Below are 17678 nucleotides of genomic sequence, written 5' to 3' on the forward strand. Positions count from 1 at the left end.
ATCCGTTCATATTGCAACCCATTTCTAAACATATAGTGTAGGCTATTATCACTCACACTGTGACAATGTCACAACCAAAAGTACAATTCTCAAAATGAGCTTCATGAAGAAATGTTACTGCTGATTAATTTTTCAAGGGAAATAGGGTAGTGTGACTTCAATGCTTCCTCCGAATCACACTAGTTTTACTGTTCTCCAGTGAACATTGGGGTTTGAATAGAAACTTGCCTTGCCTCATTTGTCCAACCCAATCTGAGATCTACTTAAGTTACAGAGCACAGTGAGTTGCAATGCAGTCTTATGACCCAGTAAGAATATGTTAATCACGCCTTGGCTACATTCCTGCCTTTCCAACCAGGATAGGAACCAGGAACCAACTGTGGATTCCCTTCAATTCTTCTATAGGCTGCCCAACCTGTTCATGAAGGCATCACCATACGGAAATCAATCAAGCTTAACACAATCAGTTGAAGCAAAGCTAAACAAACTGGCTCTTATATTTGAATGATCGACGTTGTACATGTGGAACAAGTATGTGAGCTGTTCTGTGATAGTAATGTGTTGCTAGTGTAAAGTGCAACTAGTTGTCAGTGATGACATTTTTCACCATGCAAATGACCGTTGTCAACTGGTCGATCTTCGAGGCATTCATTGTCGATCACCAAACATTTCTGTAAAAAAGACAACGCTAAAAGCTGTGATAAAGGTTTGAGCTCATTTTTCCCCCGCTGATGACGGTAGGTGCACTTGATTCAGAAGCCTTGCGCACCGGGTAAGCAAAGTGTTCCCCTTTTATTTGTCTGAAACCCCAGCTGACGGGAGATCTGTGGCTAAATCGAGTAAGCGTACTATGCTGACCAATCGGATCGCTCAAATCACCGTGGCTACAGAGCTTCCACTACCTCAGCCACAACGTTTTTTATTCAGCACAGTCTACACTTTCTATTCAACACTATTAGAAAACGCGCTTCTCCCTGCAGCTGTAATGAATGGGTAGCCAAGTGTATCTACAGCCCTGCGTTTTTATTATTAGCAGCTCGTGTCTATTTTTTATATCGAGGAATATTTCACTTTCTATGGTCATAGGAACAACCGGGAACTTGGAAATCTCCGAGTTCAATGCAACTGGGAACTCTGATAAAAACGAGATCCGACTGTGAAAGTTAGTTTTGAACCGTCATCCAAGACAGAAACTCTGGCATCTTTCTAGACCTCCGACCTGAAGATCACCGAGAAGAACAATATTGGCAGGCCAGGCATATAGCCACTACGCTGTGATAATGTATTAGGCCTATTGCACAAACCTCATTCTTATATAACTTTTTTAGGGTGATGTTACAGTTAAGTCACATTTTAAAAGATTAAAAGTGAGCGATAGCGCTCTGCTTGCTTTTTGACTGTGAAAGTGATCTTCACTCAAAGGTTGGTGACCACTGCCCTAGACAACTGAAAGGTTGGTACTTATTGCTTTTCCACAACCACCATTAAACAACGTTGTGTACTTGGCCTCCCGAGTGGCGCAGCGGTCTAAGGCACTGCATCGCTAGAGGCGTCACTACAGAGGCTGTATCACAACCGGCGATGATCGGGAGTCCCATAGGGCGGCGCACAATTGGCCCAGCGTCTTCCGGGTTAGGGGAGGGCTTGGCCGGAGGGGCCGTTCGCCTGCATGGTGTTTCCTCCGACACATTGGTGCGGCTGGCTTCCGGGTTAAGAGGGCGGGTGTTAAGAAGCGAGGTTTGGCGGGTCATGTTTCGGAGGATGCATGACTCGACCTTCGCCTCCCGAGCCCGTTGGGGAGTTGCAGTGATGAGACAAGACAGAAATTGTGGAATAAAAAAAGGGGATACACTTGTGTACCAAGTTCTTTATTCAGCACACTTACATTCATGTACCAAACAGCATTTACTTTCATCCCATGAAAGCATACTCTTGAAATAAGCCATTTTTATTTTCAGGGAAGCTAAATGAAAAACACAAAACAGGTAAGATGTATAGGCACGATAATATTGACATGGTAACAAAACAAAATGGTGGAGCATTGCAAATGTAAGGTAAAAAGTCAATCATCCATAAAATAAGACCCAACAAACTTGTCAAATCAGGTGAGTGTTACATCACAGGGAGGGCAGAAAACAAATAGGCACTGGAAAAGTAAAAATCAGTCAGAGTAATTTAGTCAAAAGGAAATGCTAAGGTGTCTACGGTATTAAAACAATTGGTAGGGGTAAAACTGCTTTCAGTTGTGATACTGAGCAATCCAAAAAAGGAAGGATGGTGAGGATGTATACAGGTTGGTTAAGTGTAAAATCTGATTAGGCTGCAAAACAAGTTGTGGTTAGGTTATGAGTCTGAGGAAAAAGCTGTGTGTGTGTTGGGGAACTGCTGAGAGCTGAAGTCTGGGTCCTCTCTCACTCGCTTCTTTATGTCTTTCTTCACCTGATGCAGAGGACATAGGTGACAAATACAAAAAGGGTCGTTCAATATATATTATTTAGTTATAACTCATCAGCTACGTCGTTCAATATTGAAAATCACATAACCAGTGGTGTAAAATACTTAAGTAGTACTTTAAAGTATTTTTACTTAAGTAGTTTGCTTTACTAAAGAAAATAAATGTACTTTTTACTCCATACGTTTTCCCTGACACCCAAAAGTACTCGTTACATTTTGAATGCTTAGCAGGACAGGAAAATGGTCCAATTCACACACTTATCAAGAGAACATCCCTGGTCATCTCTACTGCCTCTGATCTGGCGGACTCACTAAACACAAATGCTTTGTTTGTAAGTGTTGGAGAGTGTCCCTGGCTATCCGCAAATGAAAAAACAACATTTTATTTATTTAACTAGGCAAGTCACATTGTGATGTCTGGTTTGCTAAATAAGGAATTTACATTTACTTTTGATACTTAAGTATATTTAAAATCAAATACTTTTACTCAAGTAGAATTTTACCCAGTGACTCACTTTTACTTGAGTAATTTTCTATTAAGATATCTTTAATAGAAAATGGGTACTTTTCCCACCACTGCATATCAAGTCATCAGTGGCAGCTCCCTAATGGCCATTTACAATAATGTGTCAAAGTTAATGTGTGGCATCTCTAATATTAGGAGAAGCCATGGAATGATGAAACAGGTAGTTTTTCTGTTAGTGACAGTGTTAGTGGAAGACTGTACCTGCTCTGCATAGGCCTCCTGGAGCTCAGGGCTGTCAAGCTCCTCCTGCAGGCTGTCTGGGGAAGTGACCGGCCTGACTCCGGCCGTCCTCGCTGCCCTGCTCACTGTGTCGGAGAGGGAGAGAAGAGCACCGTCCCCCTGTCCGGTCTAAAAAACATTTTAAAAAACACACACCCTGGTCATACTCCAATCCAACTTTTAGTGCAAGAATAAGCTCTCGCACTCAGATGTTGAACATAGCATGCTGATACTATGTGATCATAGTTTACATTAGCCCTGATATAGCAAGGCTCCATGTTTTAGCCATGAATCATTCTGCCAACAAATCTTGCAGGATGCCTTCTATAACTAAAGACTAGTGAGATCAGGGCTTATCTTTTGTACATAAAGGTTAGTTTCATTCACAGGACAGCACAGGCAATCTCTATTTACCTTCCTGCGTTTGGCAGGCATCCCATGTAAATAGGCATCAGACATGGGAGGCTGGGCCTTCATCTTCCTCTGGGTGATCAGGTCATGTCTGATGATGGGCACCCACTCCTATCACACAGAGAACAGACATGATCAGAATAACAGACAGACAGTTATAAACTCACTATAGAGAGCCATACAACTGCACACTGGATTTTAAGACTTGAATGGGTTTGGATGCAGGTCTGATTAGGCTAAACACTTCCATTGTGGGATAATTTCCTTTCATATAGCTTATTTTCTTTCTCTAAGAATTCAAACTACAAGTCAACGAAATTCAGTATAAATTCAACTAGTAGTAACCTGTAGTATGTAAAAAGGAGAAAACAGCATGTGGACAGAGTAGAAGACAGAATGGCAAAGCAAACAGCAGGAGTGGAAGAGGGAGCTAAACAGTGTTCTTACAGCAGGGACGGCAGCAGCCCAGGCCTCAGTCTCTCCACCAGGCTCCTCCCTCCCGCTGGCTTCAGCTGCTGCCATGGTGCCACCCAATGGCGCAGCCCCTCCGGTGGCTCCAGTTTCCCTGGGCTCCGCCCTGGTCTCCCGTGACGATGCCATGGCTTCTTCAGCTGTGGTGGCCGGGGCTGGGGAGTGGGTGTCCTCCATCTAAGGTGGGATGGAGAAAGAGAAAAGAGAGTTAAGGTGAGGAACTAAAGCGTTAATACACCAAGGTATATTGAGGCCAATATAATGAATCTCACAAATAAATGTGAAATAGTCACCTCGATGATCTGGGCACGTTCAGGCTCCTGTGCATTAGAAGCCTCCCCCTTGGAAAGAAACCATTTAACATGTATTGCTTGAGTGAAATCTGGTAATGGAATCTATGACAGCTATCATAACGGACTCTTGATTAGCAAATGATTATGGTATCCATGTGCATCGTTAGATTTAGTCCAGTAAATAAGCCTTCTAGAACACAACAACACTGACCTGTTGGTGAGATGGTGTGTGTTAATTACCTGCTGTGTGTAGATGGCATAATGCAGTATCTGGTCCTCTGTGACAGGGATGTGCTCCAGGATGACCTGGAGCCTCATAGTCATCATACTGGTCAGCCAGTTCACCAGGCTGGGATTCATATCAGCTGACAACGTCCTCTGTAACGGGAGAGGGGGTCAACACACCTATTCACCGGTCTATGGGCCGTTCACAACCTATTGACGAGATTTCAGTCTAGTCATATCCATTTAGCTATTTTTTCAAATTTATAGAAAGAGTATTGTAAATCATCTCTTACAGACAGACAGACAGACAGACAGACAGACAGACAGACAGACAGACAGAAGGAGGAGAGACATTGATTGTGAGGTTGTAGATCATGTCATCAGGATCATGTGTGTGTACTGACTATGCGGTGGTTGATGACAGAAGTGAGGGCACTCTGCTCTCCTCTCAGACAGTACAGGTTGAGGGCCAGACACTCAAACAGCCCCTGGTTGCACATCTGCAGCAGCTGCGGCCCAAACGTGTTGTCTGCAGAGGTGAAAACACAGCAATAAGTGACAAAATAACTGACATTCATAGGCCAGGTCAGATGAATTGCGTCAAATAATGGAATTTGGCACAATAAAGCCACTTCAAGATAAACAATGACAAATAAAAGACAGAATATGTTACCTGTGCAGCATAAAATATGCGTGGCGATACGCGTTAACTGCTGTCTGAAGAAGGACAGGTTGGTCTGAGTGATGTTGACACCCTCCAACACTGCCACTGAAGACTAAAAGGACCAAGACAAAGAGAAATGTGAGGGATTGATTCACCAACTGGCCACGGGGAGAATTTAAAAGCAACTGATATTATTGGGCAATTTGAAGACCACTGACTAAAAAGTGGGCAGCCTAAGTGAACTACGGTACTTACAAAGCTCTCGGTAATGTACTCCACAAGCTCATTGGTGAGACCATCAGCAGCAGCCTAAGATCACAGTGAAAATAACAACATAAAGAGAGAACCAAAGAGAAAGAGGGAGAGATGAGACTCATCAAGTAGCTCATCTAGCCCCATGTGCAGTGACAGTAATGACAGGTGACAGTAACATCACAGATAGAGGCGGTTATATAGACGGTGGCCCACTCACAGCGATGTTGTGGTCGGTGGGCTCCCTCCCGTTGAGGTAGTGCTGGGTGAAGAACTCAGCCAACTGGGTCTGGATACGGCCCAGGGGCTGGTTCTGGCCATGGAGCAGCAAGACCAGGTCCACCATGGAGAAGTTCTGACAGACCAGGGTCAGTAGGTCTCCAAAGAAACCTGAGGGAGAGAGACAACTGTGTGGACATGGAACAAAAACATTGAGGAAGAGAGCGCACGGGAGAAAAAGAAGGAACGCGGAAGAAAGAGATTACACTTCATAGACAGAAACAGAAAGAGAGCAAGGTAGAAGAAAGAGGGAAAGAGAGAAACAAGAGAAAGAGAAAAAAAATAAGGAAAGAAGAAGCAAACAAGACAGAAACTCTTACCCACGGGGTCCCCTGTGCCGGGTGTGAAGATGTTGCTGGTCTCGGAGAGCCTCTGGATGAACTGGGCGATGCTCTCAGTGTTGCTCTGGGGAGAGCCCAGGGAGCCCATCATGGTGGACAGGACCCCCTGTACAATCCCAGTGAACAGCTCCGGATTCAGGGCCTCTCCCTGGGCCCCGGCACCGTCCCCTGTGGGAGGGTTAGGGGTGGTCCCGGGTGGAGGGGTGGGGGTGCCAGGGGCAGGGGGCTGGTGGGTACCGTTTGAGGGGGGTGAGAAGACTGGTCCGGAGGCCTAAGATAGAGAGCGAGATGATGGACAGGGAGAAAATAAAATGTATCATATGAAAGATATGTAGTTAAGAAACCATTATGGTATTCTTACAACTAACACATCAGTTAACTGGAGGATGATGTCATCTTGGTTTCAACCATTCTGTTGTAACAGGCACTACGGCTATATGTCCTAATCCACAAAACAGCCTTGGAACAAACTCAGATCCAGACACTGACCTGCATGAAGTCAGACACTCCCTGGACGAAGGCAGGCACTCCGGGCATGGTCACAGTGATGGAGGGTCCCATGGCCCCAGGAACTGCCCCTGCTGTCCCCAGGAGAGAGCCCAGGAGCTGGGCCAGGTCAGGGGGAGCTCCCTGGGGCATGGTGGGGATGGCGCCGGGCTGGCCTGGGGGAACAGTGGCAGCAGGGGTGGGGATGGCGCCGGGCTGGCCTGGGGGAACAGTGGCGGCAGGGGTGGGGATAGGGCCAGAGTAGGAAGAGTTGGAGGAGGATGAGAAGGTATGAGAGGCAGAGGATGTGGATGTTTGACCAGCTGGGGGGGAAGGAAGACAGGAGAGGAATTAGAGTCGTCTTACAGTACACTTAAAACACTGATAACACTTCAAAACAGAGGATTAACTTTTAGTGTGATGGTTAACTAGGCAATGTTTTCCCCCCCCACAGCCACCAAAAAGAAGAGGCTAGAAAGGTGGGGTGTATATTGTCTTTCTAAGACAGCATACCCATCTGTCCAGGCATCAGGAGTTGTCCCACCAGTCCACTAATCATCTGATTGAGGGCAGCAGGAGGGAAGGGCTGTGGGGGAGAGGTCATAGGTCAACACAGCATTAGCATATAAGACAAATACAAACATGGCTATGCCATTAAGACTTTCAGAGCACTACAGTTTAAGACAATTGGTACTGTCGATGGAAAATGCCCACAATGACTAGCAAATACGAATACCTCCTACTGAAATTCCAAGTCTTGACAACTTCTTGTCAAAACTTGACTGAAATCTACAAGCCATTAACCTCAGTCCTGCACTAAACCCATAGGGCACCAAACCCCCTATCACAAACGTGCTCACCTGTCCTGGTTGCTGACCCATCATGGGGGGCACGCTAGCCCTCAGGTTGATGGTGGCCCCCCGGGTGCCAAAGGCGGGTGGAGGGATCCTGGGGGCAAAGGCGGGCCGGGTGAACACCACCCTGGCCTGGGGGGCCCCGGGAGAAGGTGGAGGGGGTGCCGTGGGGGTGGTGGTGGGGGTGTTAGGGCCGGTGGTGGTGGTGGAAGAGGTAGCGGTGGAGCCTGGTGGGGTAGGCTGGGGGGGTTGGCCAGGGACAGCGCCCCCGGTGGCAGCAGCCACAGCCTCGGTGTACTGGGCGATCTGCTGCACAATGGACTGCATGAAGTCTGGGTTCATCTGAACACCGGGGGGCATCTGGAAGCCTGGGGAGAGAGGATAAGAAGATTTCTTTGTGCCTTGAAAATTGGATTCAGGATCTCTGGTATATAGGGCTTTACTCTAGTCCCCAGTTATTCGGAGATACAACCAGAGGTACTAAACCATCATCATGAAGTGTTACCAACACTCACCTGGCTGACCCGTTCCTGCAGTGTTTGGCTGTCCAGCTGCCTGAGGAACACCAGAGTCTGTACACACACAATGTTTGAACTGTAAACAGTATGTAAAAACAAGCATGTAGAAGAAAAAAAAACACCCTTCCTAAATTGAACGAGACCTATCGATTTGAGCAGTACAGGGACCTGTACGGTACTTTGACTATTGGTCAAAGAAAGAAAACTTTCTCTCAGCAAATATCATTTGGCAATAAATGCAATGGTAGAGTTATTCACTTCCAAGGGGCCATTTGTGGACGAGAAAAATATTGACATGTTGTGGTAAAGCATTCAATCAGTGGCGGGTAGGGGACAACACACCGTCCGTGTTCATCTGCATCATGACCACCGGCATTGTCTGGTGGCTGATCCTGATGACCCGGGGGCCGGGCTGTCCCTGTCCAGCCTGCTGATTGGACAGTGGAGGCTGTGAGGGGGAGGTCTGTCCCTGACCTGGCTGGTCCGATTGGCTGGCGGCCTGACTGGGCTGGGCCTGTCCCTCTGTAGCTGGTCTGCCATTGGACGCCATTGTGACAGTGGCTCCCAGGTTCATCTGCAGATTAGTTTTCAAATGTAAATGACGTACTGTGCTCCATTGGCAAACGATGATATCAAATGAAGTTTAAATTAACCAATATAACTAAATATGTAAGATAGAAATAATGTAATAGGTGTAAGTGTCTGCCAGGTCACAACAAAACAAGTTTGACAATGGGATACAACACTGACTAACATGTAGTGGGATGTGGTGATGCACGGCTCCAGGCATGGTGACTGGGGAGGTGTAGTGAGACATTGGCCGGATCACATGTAGGTGGCGTGGGGTGGGGCTCAGCAGGTTACAGCGCAGGTCACTAAGGGCAACCAGGGCGTTGCCCAGGAGACGGAGGGCCTCCCCCACCAGGTTGAGAATACGCTGGTCCTCCTCTCTCTCCTGCGTGTGACAAGAGGGCTTAAGACATTTTCTGAGAACATGTTTTGATATTTTATTCAGGTAGTCTTGAGGGAAAAGTGACAAGTATTGTAAGAGTCCGACTGCAATACAGCAAACACTCATGACTTTAAGTCCGATCAGTGCAAATGAATTGTACTTAACCACAAAGCTCTAAGTTATGACGAATGCGGTGGTGGAAACCTTACGGTGTTTGCGTATTCTACGGTGGCAGCAGACTCTAGGATAGAGTGTGTTCTCTGGATGAACGGCTGAAGCCTCTCCTCCACCCTCCTCAGCTCTGACAGCATCTCCACCAGCTCTGCTGGGCTGGGGTGACTGTCGAGGGGAGAGAAGGGATGAGGTATCCTTATTTACATGCATCACAGGTCTTCTAATAACAACCACGATGACTAAAGCCAAGTTTCATGTGTTGATGTCAATAGGAGATTCTGTGCGAAAGTGTGAAAATTGTGCGTGCATGTCTCAAGTTCCAGATTAAGCCCTATTCTTCTTAATTCACATTAAATGGCCAAAACAAGTTTGATAACTTTTGAATTCAGTATAGAGCAAAAAAACAAAACATGCAGGACAGCGATAGTTAGCAATAATGTCTTACTTTGGTCCAGCTTGGGCGGCTCCCTCTGTTTGAGTGGAGGAAGAGAATGATGGAGGGGTAGTAGATGGAGGTGGAGACGTGTCCATGGGCTGGGTGGAGGGAGAGGGAGTGGAGGAGGAGGAAGAGGAGGGAGGAGGTGCAGTAGCAGCAGAATCCGGTTGGGCTGAGGTGCCACTTGGTTGACCCTGAGATTGAGCGACAAGGTAGTAGGTAAGGGGAGGACATTGCTCAGTCATCTTAATTGAATTACTTCGAACTCAAATAGACCTGCTTCCTGAGACTGCCTAGAATATTTTCAAATAACATTTTGTCCAAATACTTATGTCTCACGTTTGAGCCAGTGTATTCATTAAAAAATTGGTCTGTACTGTGGGTATTCCTAGTTGTTCTAATCTAAACTTAACACCTCACCTCCATCCTCTCGATGAGGGCATTTGTGTCCCTCAGCAGGTTCTCAGCCAATAGCAGTCTCAGCCTGGGCTCACTCTGCACCGATTGGTCCATATCAATGTGCACATTCATGGAACCATTGCTCTGTGAGCGCAAGAGTATTAGTTGACAGCTACTCAACATGTTCATTCATAGCCTTTTATAAATGTATATATAAATTGATAGATTAAACCCATAAATTAGAATGTATACTATGTTCTAAATCATATATTCAATTTCTTACCCCGGTGCTGGTGCTGACTCTGGCATTCCTTGCATTCTCTCCCAAGCCTGACATCATTTGTTGGACTGACATCTAAGAAGAGTGTGGGAGACAGTATAGGCTCGATATCAGTACTGATCCACACCAGGCGCTTAGGATATCATAATAAACCATGGAACCAAGACAAATTTGATCCAAAAACAGGTATAACATACACACTCAAAAGCTGTACCTGGATCTGCTGAGGGTCCATGACGTTAACCGGGAGGTTGAAGGTTCCCAGCATGACATAGCTGTTGGCGTTGCGGTCGTGTGGAGGCACTTGGGACGTTCCCTGGGAGGTGGTAGAGGAGGGCGGCGCTCCGGCCTCCGCTCCCCCTGACCCCGATCCTGGCTGGGAGGGCTGAGGGGGGGCCCGCTCCACCAGGTGGATGACTTTTCCACTGACGTCTGAGACACAGAGGAAATAGAGAACAAGGAATATCATCTCTATTCATGTTAGAGGACACAGGTGCTCCATTAACCTATCAGGTGATGTGCATAGCAGCCAAACGGCTTACAGCAATTACATGATGGGTACTCAAGAGTTCTGATGGTGTGCAGTTGTGTAATAAGCCTACATCTGTGCATTATTGGCCTTGTAAGTCATGGATTAAGTGAATATGAGGGTTATTCTTTATATCACATATAGACAAAGATGTCTGTCTGTTTGCTGCATTTCTGTTCTTTGTTGACAGATGCTTTGCTGCAGCTACTACAGATAAAACTGTCTGGACTAATCTCATGTTTGTTAGCATGTGGCCATTTTGTATTGATTCCAGGCAGCTCCACAGACAGCATTACTCACTGTACTCTGTCAGGGTCCTCTCATCCTGCAGGACTCGACCCTGGTAGATCAGCCTCTGTTTGTCCACAGGAATCCCCACTGAAGTGGCAATGTGCTCCTTGAACTCTTTCACTGTCAACTGAGAAAAAGACACTGGTGTGAGGATTAGGCCTATATCCAGTATATGTAAGGCTACTGTAGGAAATGAGAACCCGTTGGAAATGAGAACATACCTGTCCGCCTACAGTGTAACTTCGGCTCTGGGAGTCCAAAGTTTTGACAGTCACTTCTATATCAGCACCCGGTTCCTCCATGGTTACGTTTACCCTGTGTGTCAAGTAACAGAGGCAATAGAATAGATTATCATATCAATGCTGTCATGAATAGCATTATGTAAAGGTTAATCAACGAGGGGCTACGTGCTAGCGGCGTGGAACTAACCTTCCACAGAGTTGCATTATTTTCCAGAGCCCCGAGTTGATTACCCATTTCATACCATGACTATAAGAGAAAGCTATAATATGTAACTTATTGGGCAACCCGACCAAATTCACATAGAAATGTGAGTTATGATCTGTCATTCTCATTGAAAGAAAGTTTAAGAAGCGGTAAATCTGTTCTATGTGCGCTATTTCTATGCTCATCGTTTACTTTCGGTTTAGTACCCCAGCTTCAAACAGCTGAAAAAACAATATTTTTGGTTCAAAGCGGTTTAGAGGGTACAATGATTCTCTAAACTGTTTGGTCATAAAACATAAATTAGGCGAACTATTAGAATTTTTGCAACAAAGGAAATGGCACAGTAATTTCTGCATAGTGCACCTTTAACACATTTGCTGCTAGAAATGTGTTCATTTGCAGGTACAAATGTGTTCAACATCCACTGAAGTAGCTAGCAAATTTACTATATCGCTATAGTAGTTGCCTTGGTAACCAAACAAACAGACTTACTAGTTAAGCTAACCAAACCATCAGTCTTAGCTTGCTATTATGAAAATCGAATTCAATAATGTTTCAATTCGACTTTTGCTATAAAAAGCAGCTCAAACGTATAAAATGCAATAATGAACTATAGCCATTGAATTCTACCATGCTGATTTACCATGCGTTAACAGGGAAATAATGCACGCTCTAGAATGCTCTTCAAGCCAATCAGAAACGAGTATTCAACAATGCCATGGTATAATGTCGCTAATATAATATAAATAGGTTAGTTACCTAGCTAACTTTAACGTTAGCTAGCTAAATACTGACTAAACAAAGATACTATGTGGTCTAACGTTAATGGTCATCATGGAAGCTGCCATAGCTAGCTAGATAGCTAGCTACAATAGCTAGCTAGCTGACTGGCTAACAGCCTTGCCTTGAAGCAAACATGGCCAAACAGACCCTTTTCATGTCAGCGTTCTCTTGATATAAATCCATATTAATTGTAAATCGAACTTCTACAAAAGTGATGGTCCAATACATTTCACACTAATATTGACATTATAAAACGCCAGTGAAACTTGTAGCAAGGTAGCTCACAGCTACGTTAGCTTCTAGCTAGCAGTTAGCTAGCTAGCCTTGAGCTAATGTTACCATTAGCTGTATGAAGTCAGCTAACGTTAGCTAGCTACCTTCCTACCAGCTAGTTACTTATTTACTTACTTGATAGCTCCTACCTGAAGTTAAATCTTTCGAGTTCACCAAAATGTTTGCCGATTATTCAGTGTTGAATGTAAAGCTAGCTAGTTCCTCCTAGATGATGATACGTCTACACACATAGCAATTGCGGTTAAAGTAACGTGACATATGATTAGCTAGCAGAACAGCTGTGACGTTTCAAACATACAGTAACAAATGGGACGTGCTAATGCAGTCAGTTCAACATGTTTTGCTTACAGCTGCTAAATGGATCTGCTAGAGAATATCCCCAGTGCAGTTATATGAGCAGATGAAGGTAAGGTGGGGATGTTTTTGTTAAAACCAGGCCTGTAGGAAATTAGGGGAAACCAAGAGGTCCAAGACCTCATGAACAAAGTGAGACTTCATGATTTCCTCTTTCTTTAAAAGGCATCCCACCAAAGTGAACAGGGCTTCCAGTTCCAACAAAGGCCTGAGACCTCAGGGGTTATCAATTCAAAGTTATGTAGTGATTGAGAGAGGAAGAGTGGGGCTTGAATCAGCAAGCCCCACTCACAACTGGAAGGTGACAGTATAATAAAAGGGAAACAAAGTGCTTATCTTTTCCTTTCTTGAGACTTGTTTGATAATTGCAAGATAAGTAGGAGTTGAAAAGCAGAAAGAGATGTGCCTGTCCTATACAAAAAATGTATACTATGCAAACCAAAATATAATCTGCTGATAAAAAAATGCTGGCTGAGTTTGCATGTTTTGGCTGAAGCCAAAATAGGCATGGTACACTTGTGGGAGAAGAGCCTATCGCTGGTGCATGTCAATAATCCTTCATCTTCTTTCCTACCGTTTTATTTTACTAATTTAACAGAAACTCTAATCAAAAGACTAACCACTAGAGTATTTTCTAGTATGTAATATGGAGGATGACTATCAGGAACTAGTTTAGAGGGAGAGCTGAAATTGGGGCTTGAACAGTGGCTCCTGCAGCGCAGGCGAGCATCTAATGTACACAAAAGCCAGCCCTCTGGGCTCTGCAGAACCATACATTGAAAAACATCCTCGTGCATCCGGAGATCAGAGCTGCAACAGGGCGTGCCACAAAAAGCCTGGGCCTCTGGGCAGAGGCAGTGCAACATACACCGATGGTCAAGACTGGTCAAGTTTCTGCTTCAAAACGTTTTACAACAGAAAACGAGTTTCTATTGGACAAATTCCGGTAAATCCAGCCCCGTTTCGTTTGCTTCCGTTGGGTTCTTAAACGATTTCATTTGCAAGACGTAATGAATACAGCCCTGCTGCTCAGGGCAATAGGCAAAGAGAGGAATTAAGTCACTTTGGAGTTGGACTGAGATGCACCCTTACATTCCGTTTGTTTTCCTCTGGATTTGGAGAGTAGCCTAGCCAGGAACCCAACCTGATGTAACGGTTAATGGATTCCAGGCTACTTGGAGAGAACTGATCAGAACAGATATAGCCTAAACATAAAGTGTATAGACTATGACAGGGTTCTTCAATTCCGGTCCTGGAGGGCCGAAACACCTGTTTTTCATCCTCTCCTTCTAATCAGGGGCTAATTCAGACCTGGGACACCAGGTGAGTGCAATTAACTACCAGGTAGAAATAAAAAAACAGAAGTGTTTCGGCCCTCCAGGACCGGAATTGAAGAACCCTGGACTATAGTAAACTACCTTGGTGGATCTGTGACTGCTACACGCTCCTCCTGTTCTTCTTCCTCGGACTCGTCCGTGTCGTAATCTCTTCTCCTCAGTGGCGATGTATCTCCGACCATAGGTTCGAACATGTATGGCTGGATTGGCCCATTATGCAGGTAATCTGCAAATTCTTCCCAGGATGACGAATCTCCATCATCTGTGTAGCTGTCAGTGTCTGTTAAATCTTCATCCGCCGAGACATCACCGTTTACTAAATTGCGGTCCTTGTCTGTCATGTTTCCACGTGCGAATTCAGCTAGCCAGCTAACTTTATGATGATTTGAACTTAATTGGAAACTGGCCAGCTAGATAGCTAGCGTTACGTACTTAGGAAGAAAACTAAAGATACATTTTGCAGATAGCCACCTCTTCAGACTCAAACCAGTTTACATGTACAAATAATTTGACGTTACTCAGAAAGGCAGGAGGAAAACACACACCTGAAAAGGAGTGCAGTGCATCTCTACTCAAAAGTTTCAGGTCTTCCTCGGCTTGTATCCTTTCACCTGCACCAAAGTGGCTGGTTGACCACAACCTCAAAAACTTGTCAGGGGAGGGCACACATCCGCGCTGTCTGGGAGGCGGGAACTGTAGCAGATGCTAACAGCCAATGAAATCAAACAACCGGACGGGAGCCACGAATCTGCGCAGGTGCTGGATGGGTGCTGGCTTGAGGGGGTTCGATTAATCTTGCCCGGTCGCCCGTGTAGGCGTGTTTGCACCCGCTGAATGTTGATCGCATTCGATTTGGGGGCGTGAGCCAGGTGCACGGCTCTGTCTGATGGAGAAGTCCGCTCAAAACAAAAGTGACGTAGTTAAGCACGTGTAGTAATTAGTTGGATGTGTTTTCCCATGCAAAAAGTGATTGCTTTTGATACAAACGCTTTATCTGCATTCCTAATGAAAACTAGTTTGAAAAATTCTAACATTTATTTTATGTAAAATATATTTTGTATATTTCTGGATGATGCGCCATGTTTTGCAAAATAAACTGTTTACTCTAAACTGAAAACGTTTTGCAGTGATACAAGAGTTTCTATTGGACAAATTCAGGTAGGTCCCTCTTCCGTTTGGTTCCTAAACGGTAAACAGTTTCCGTTGACATAATGAATACACCCCAGGTGTAATCCAGTTGGCTCTGGTATGTTTGTTTGTACTGCTTTGGTTCAGTGGAGGCTCCTCAGAGGAGGAAGGGGAGGACCGTCCTCCTCAGTGAATTTAATAAAAATAGTGAAACATTAAAAAAGTTATCCTTTTCAGATTAAACTATACAAAATATGTTCACATGTCACCAAATAATTGATTAAAACACACTGTTTTGCAATGAAGGTCTACAGTAGCCTCAACAGCACTCTGTAGGGTAGCACCATGGTGTAGCCGGAGGACAGCTAGCTTCTGTCCTCCTCTGGGTACATTGACTTCAATACAAAACATAAGAGGCTCATGGTTATCACCCACTTCCATAGACTTACACAGTAATTATGATAGGTTGGAGGACATCCTCCAGAAGCTATCAGAGCTCTTGCAGCATGAACTGACATGTTTTCCACCCAATCAAAGGGTCAGAGAATGAATCTAGTACTGAAAGCATAAGCTACAGCTAGCTAGCACTGCAGTGCAAAAAATGTGGTGAGTAGTTGACTCAAAGAGAGAGAAAGACAATAGTTAATTTCTTCAAAAATGAAGGATAAGCGAGAGAGAAATGCAGCTAGCTAGTTTAGCCTACTCAAACACCCAGCTCAAACAGAGAGGGATGCTATATTAGTTAGCTGGCTATGACTATCCAACACTGGAACTCTTCCAAGTCAAGGTAAGCTTTTGGTTTTACTAATTTATTGCCACCGGGGCCTGCCGGTGTAACTGCTAAACTGCTTACTGACTACACTGTACTGCATGATTGTAGCGGGTTTAGGCTGTGTGTAGCGGTTATGATATGGTTTGGCTTGGAAAGTTTTTTTCACCTGGTCACAGAAAGCTGATGTGTTGTGTATTGAAGTCCACAAGCGAAGGGAAAAGGTGAGAGGAGGTGGCTGCTATGAAAGTGAACTGTGTTTAAGTGTGATCAGGGGTGTATTCATTCCACCGATTCTGTTGCAAAACGTTTCTTAAACAGAAGCAAACAGAATGAAACGGGGATAAACATACCTGAATTTGTCCCCTTAGAAACTCTTGTTTGCAACTGTTGGACTAATGATTACACTCTAGATCAGCTAGACGCAGGCAAGCGTGTGCAAGGCGATATTGAATGTGTCACTGTCTGTCCATGTGTCACTGTCTGTCACTTAAAAAATGTCTCTCGACCTCTGTGCACCTACATTGTAAACTTTAATTCATAGGCTAGGTTGTAGCAACCTCATGATGGGTACAGGGAAAATTCAAGTATCATGTAAGGTCTCCCGAGTGGCGCAGTGGTCTAAGGCACTGTGGCATCACAGTGCTAGCTGTGCCACTAGAGATCCTGGTTCGAATCCAGGTCTCCCGGCTGCGACCGGGAGACCCATGGGGCGGCGTGCAATTGGCCCAGCATCGTCCAGGGTAGGGGAGGGAATGGCCGGCAGGGATGTAGCTCAGTTGATAGAACATGGTGTTTGCAACGGCAGGGTTGTGGGTTCGATTCCCACAGGGGGTATGAAAAAATAAGAGCGTCTGCTAAATGACTAAAATGTAAAATGTAATGTAAATGTAGTAACCTAAACCTATTGATGTTACATTGAACTGGGCGAATGGAATATGAATGACAGTCATCCTATATGCTGTAATAAAAAAATAGTTGTCCTCCCTCATCTTAAACGGCAAAGACCACCACTGCTTTGGTTGTAATGGCTGTTACCATATTTCATTAGGCCAATAAAAGCGATCACCACCACACAAACTCAACCATATCTGCAAACATCCTAGCCCTAGATTGTCCAGCAGGGGGCGTTAGAAACATATTCCCTTTGACAGTCTATGATTCCCACACGCAAATACACCATAATCAAAGAGCAACAGAATATAATATATTGTTAACAGGCCCGTGTCACCCTAATTAGGGAGGACGTGCTCATAGTAATGGCTGGAATGGAATCAATGGAATGGTATTGAACACATGTTTTCTATGTGTTTGATATCAATCCATTTACTCCATTCCAGCCATTATTATGAGCCTTCCTCCCCTCAGCAGCCTCCTGTGTTATTGTTGTATAATTTTACAAGATGTGTCATTTTCCTCTTCTAACAAGGTAAAAGATGAGCTCACAACTTTTAATGAATACTTTTGGATGAGTAAATCATCATATGATGGTATGGACATTATTATTTAAGC

The 17678-nt window shown here is 44.8% G+C and overlaps 1 protein-coding gene across 5 annotated transcripts; it reads right to left on the reverse strand.

Moving 5' to 3' along the window:
• Positions 1-1852: 1852 nt before the first annotated feature.
• LOC311119100 (large proline-rich protein BAG6-like) lies at positions 1853-14906 on the reverse strand. 5 transcript variants are annotated; one of them, XM_084157708.1, is made up of 25 exons: positions 14351-14906; positions 11276-11369; positions 11064-11181; positions 10449-10666; positions 10238-10309; positions 9976-10098; positions 9565-9749; positions 9155-9284; positions 8748-8948; positions 8336-8567; positions 7991-8047; positions 7482-7843; positions 7135-7207; positions 6625-6944; positions 6115-6406; positions 5736-5905; positions 5519-5572; positions 5273-5375; positions 5004-5128; positions 4615-4752; positions 4375-4422; positions 4058-4258; positions 3614-3721; positions 3182-3328; positions 1853-2439 (listed from the first exon to the last, which is right to left on the reverse strand). In XM_084157708.1, exons 1-25 carry the CDS (start codon positions 14608-14610, stop codon positions 2344-2346), a joined length of 3927 nt encoding a protein of 1308 aa, XP_084013834.1. In that variant the 5' UTR covers positions 14611-14906; the 3' UTR covers positions 1853-2343. The 5 variants fall into 5 exon arrangements, with proteins under 5 accessions (XP_084013834.1, XP_084013837.1, XP_084013835.1 ...); XM_084157711.1 differs by having other exon boundaries at positions 14815-14887; XM_084157709.1 differs by lacking the exon at positions 14351-14906 and adding an exon at positions 12693-12860.
• Positions 14907-17678: the final 2772 nt, after the last annotated feature.

Source organism: Coregonus lavaretus (genome assembly GCF_964263955.1).
Source record: "Coregonus lavaretus genome assembly, chromosome: 3".
Taxonomy (NCBI): domain Eukaryota; kingdom Metazoa; phylum Chordata; class Actinopteri; order Salmoniformes; family Salmonidae; genus Coregonus; species Coregonus lavaretus.

Coding starts and splice junctions, on each gene's coding strand:
- LOC311119100 (XM_084157708.1), bottom strand. CDS start 14,610: ATGACAGACAAGGACCGCAATTTAGTAAACGGTGATGTCTCGGCGGAT. Junction 6,945..7,134: donor CCTGATGCCTGGACAGATGG/GTATGCTGTCTT, acceptor CTTCCCCCCCAG/CTGGTCAAACATCCACATCC. Junction 5,129..5,272: donor GCATATTTTATGCTGCACAG/GTAACATATTCT, acceptor TCACCTCTGCAG/ACAACACGTTTGGGCCGCAG.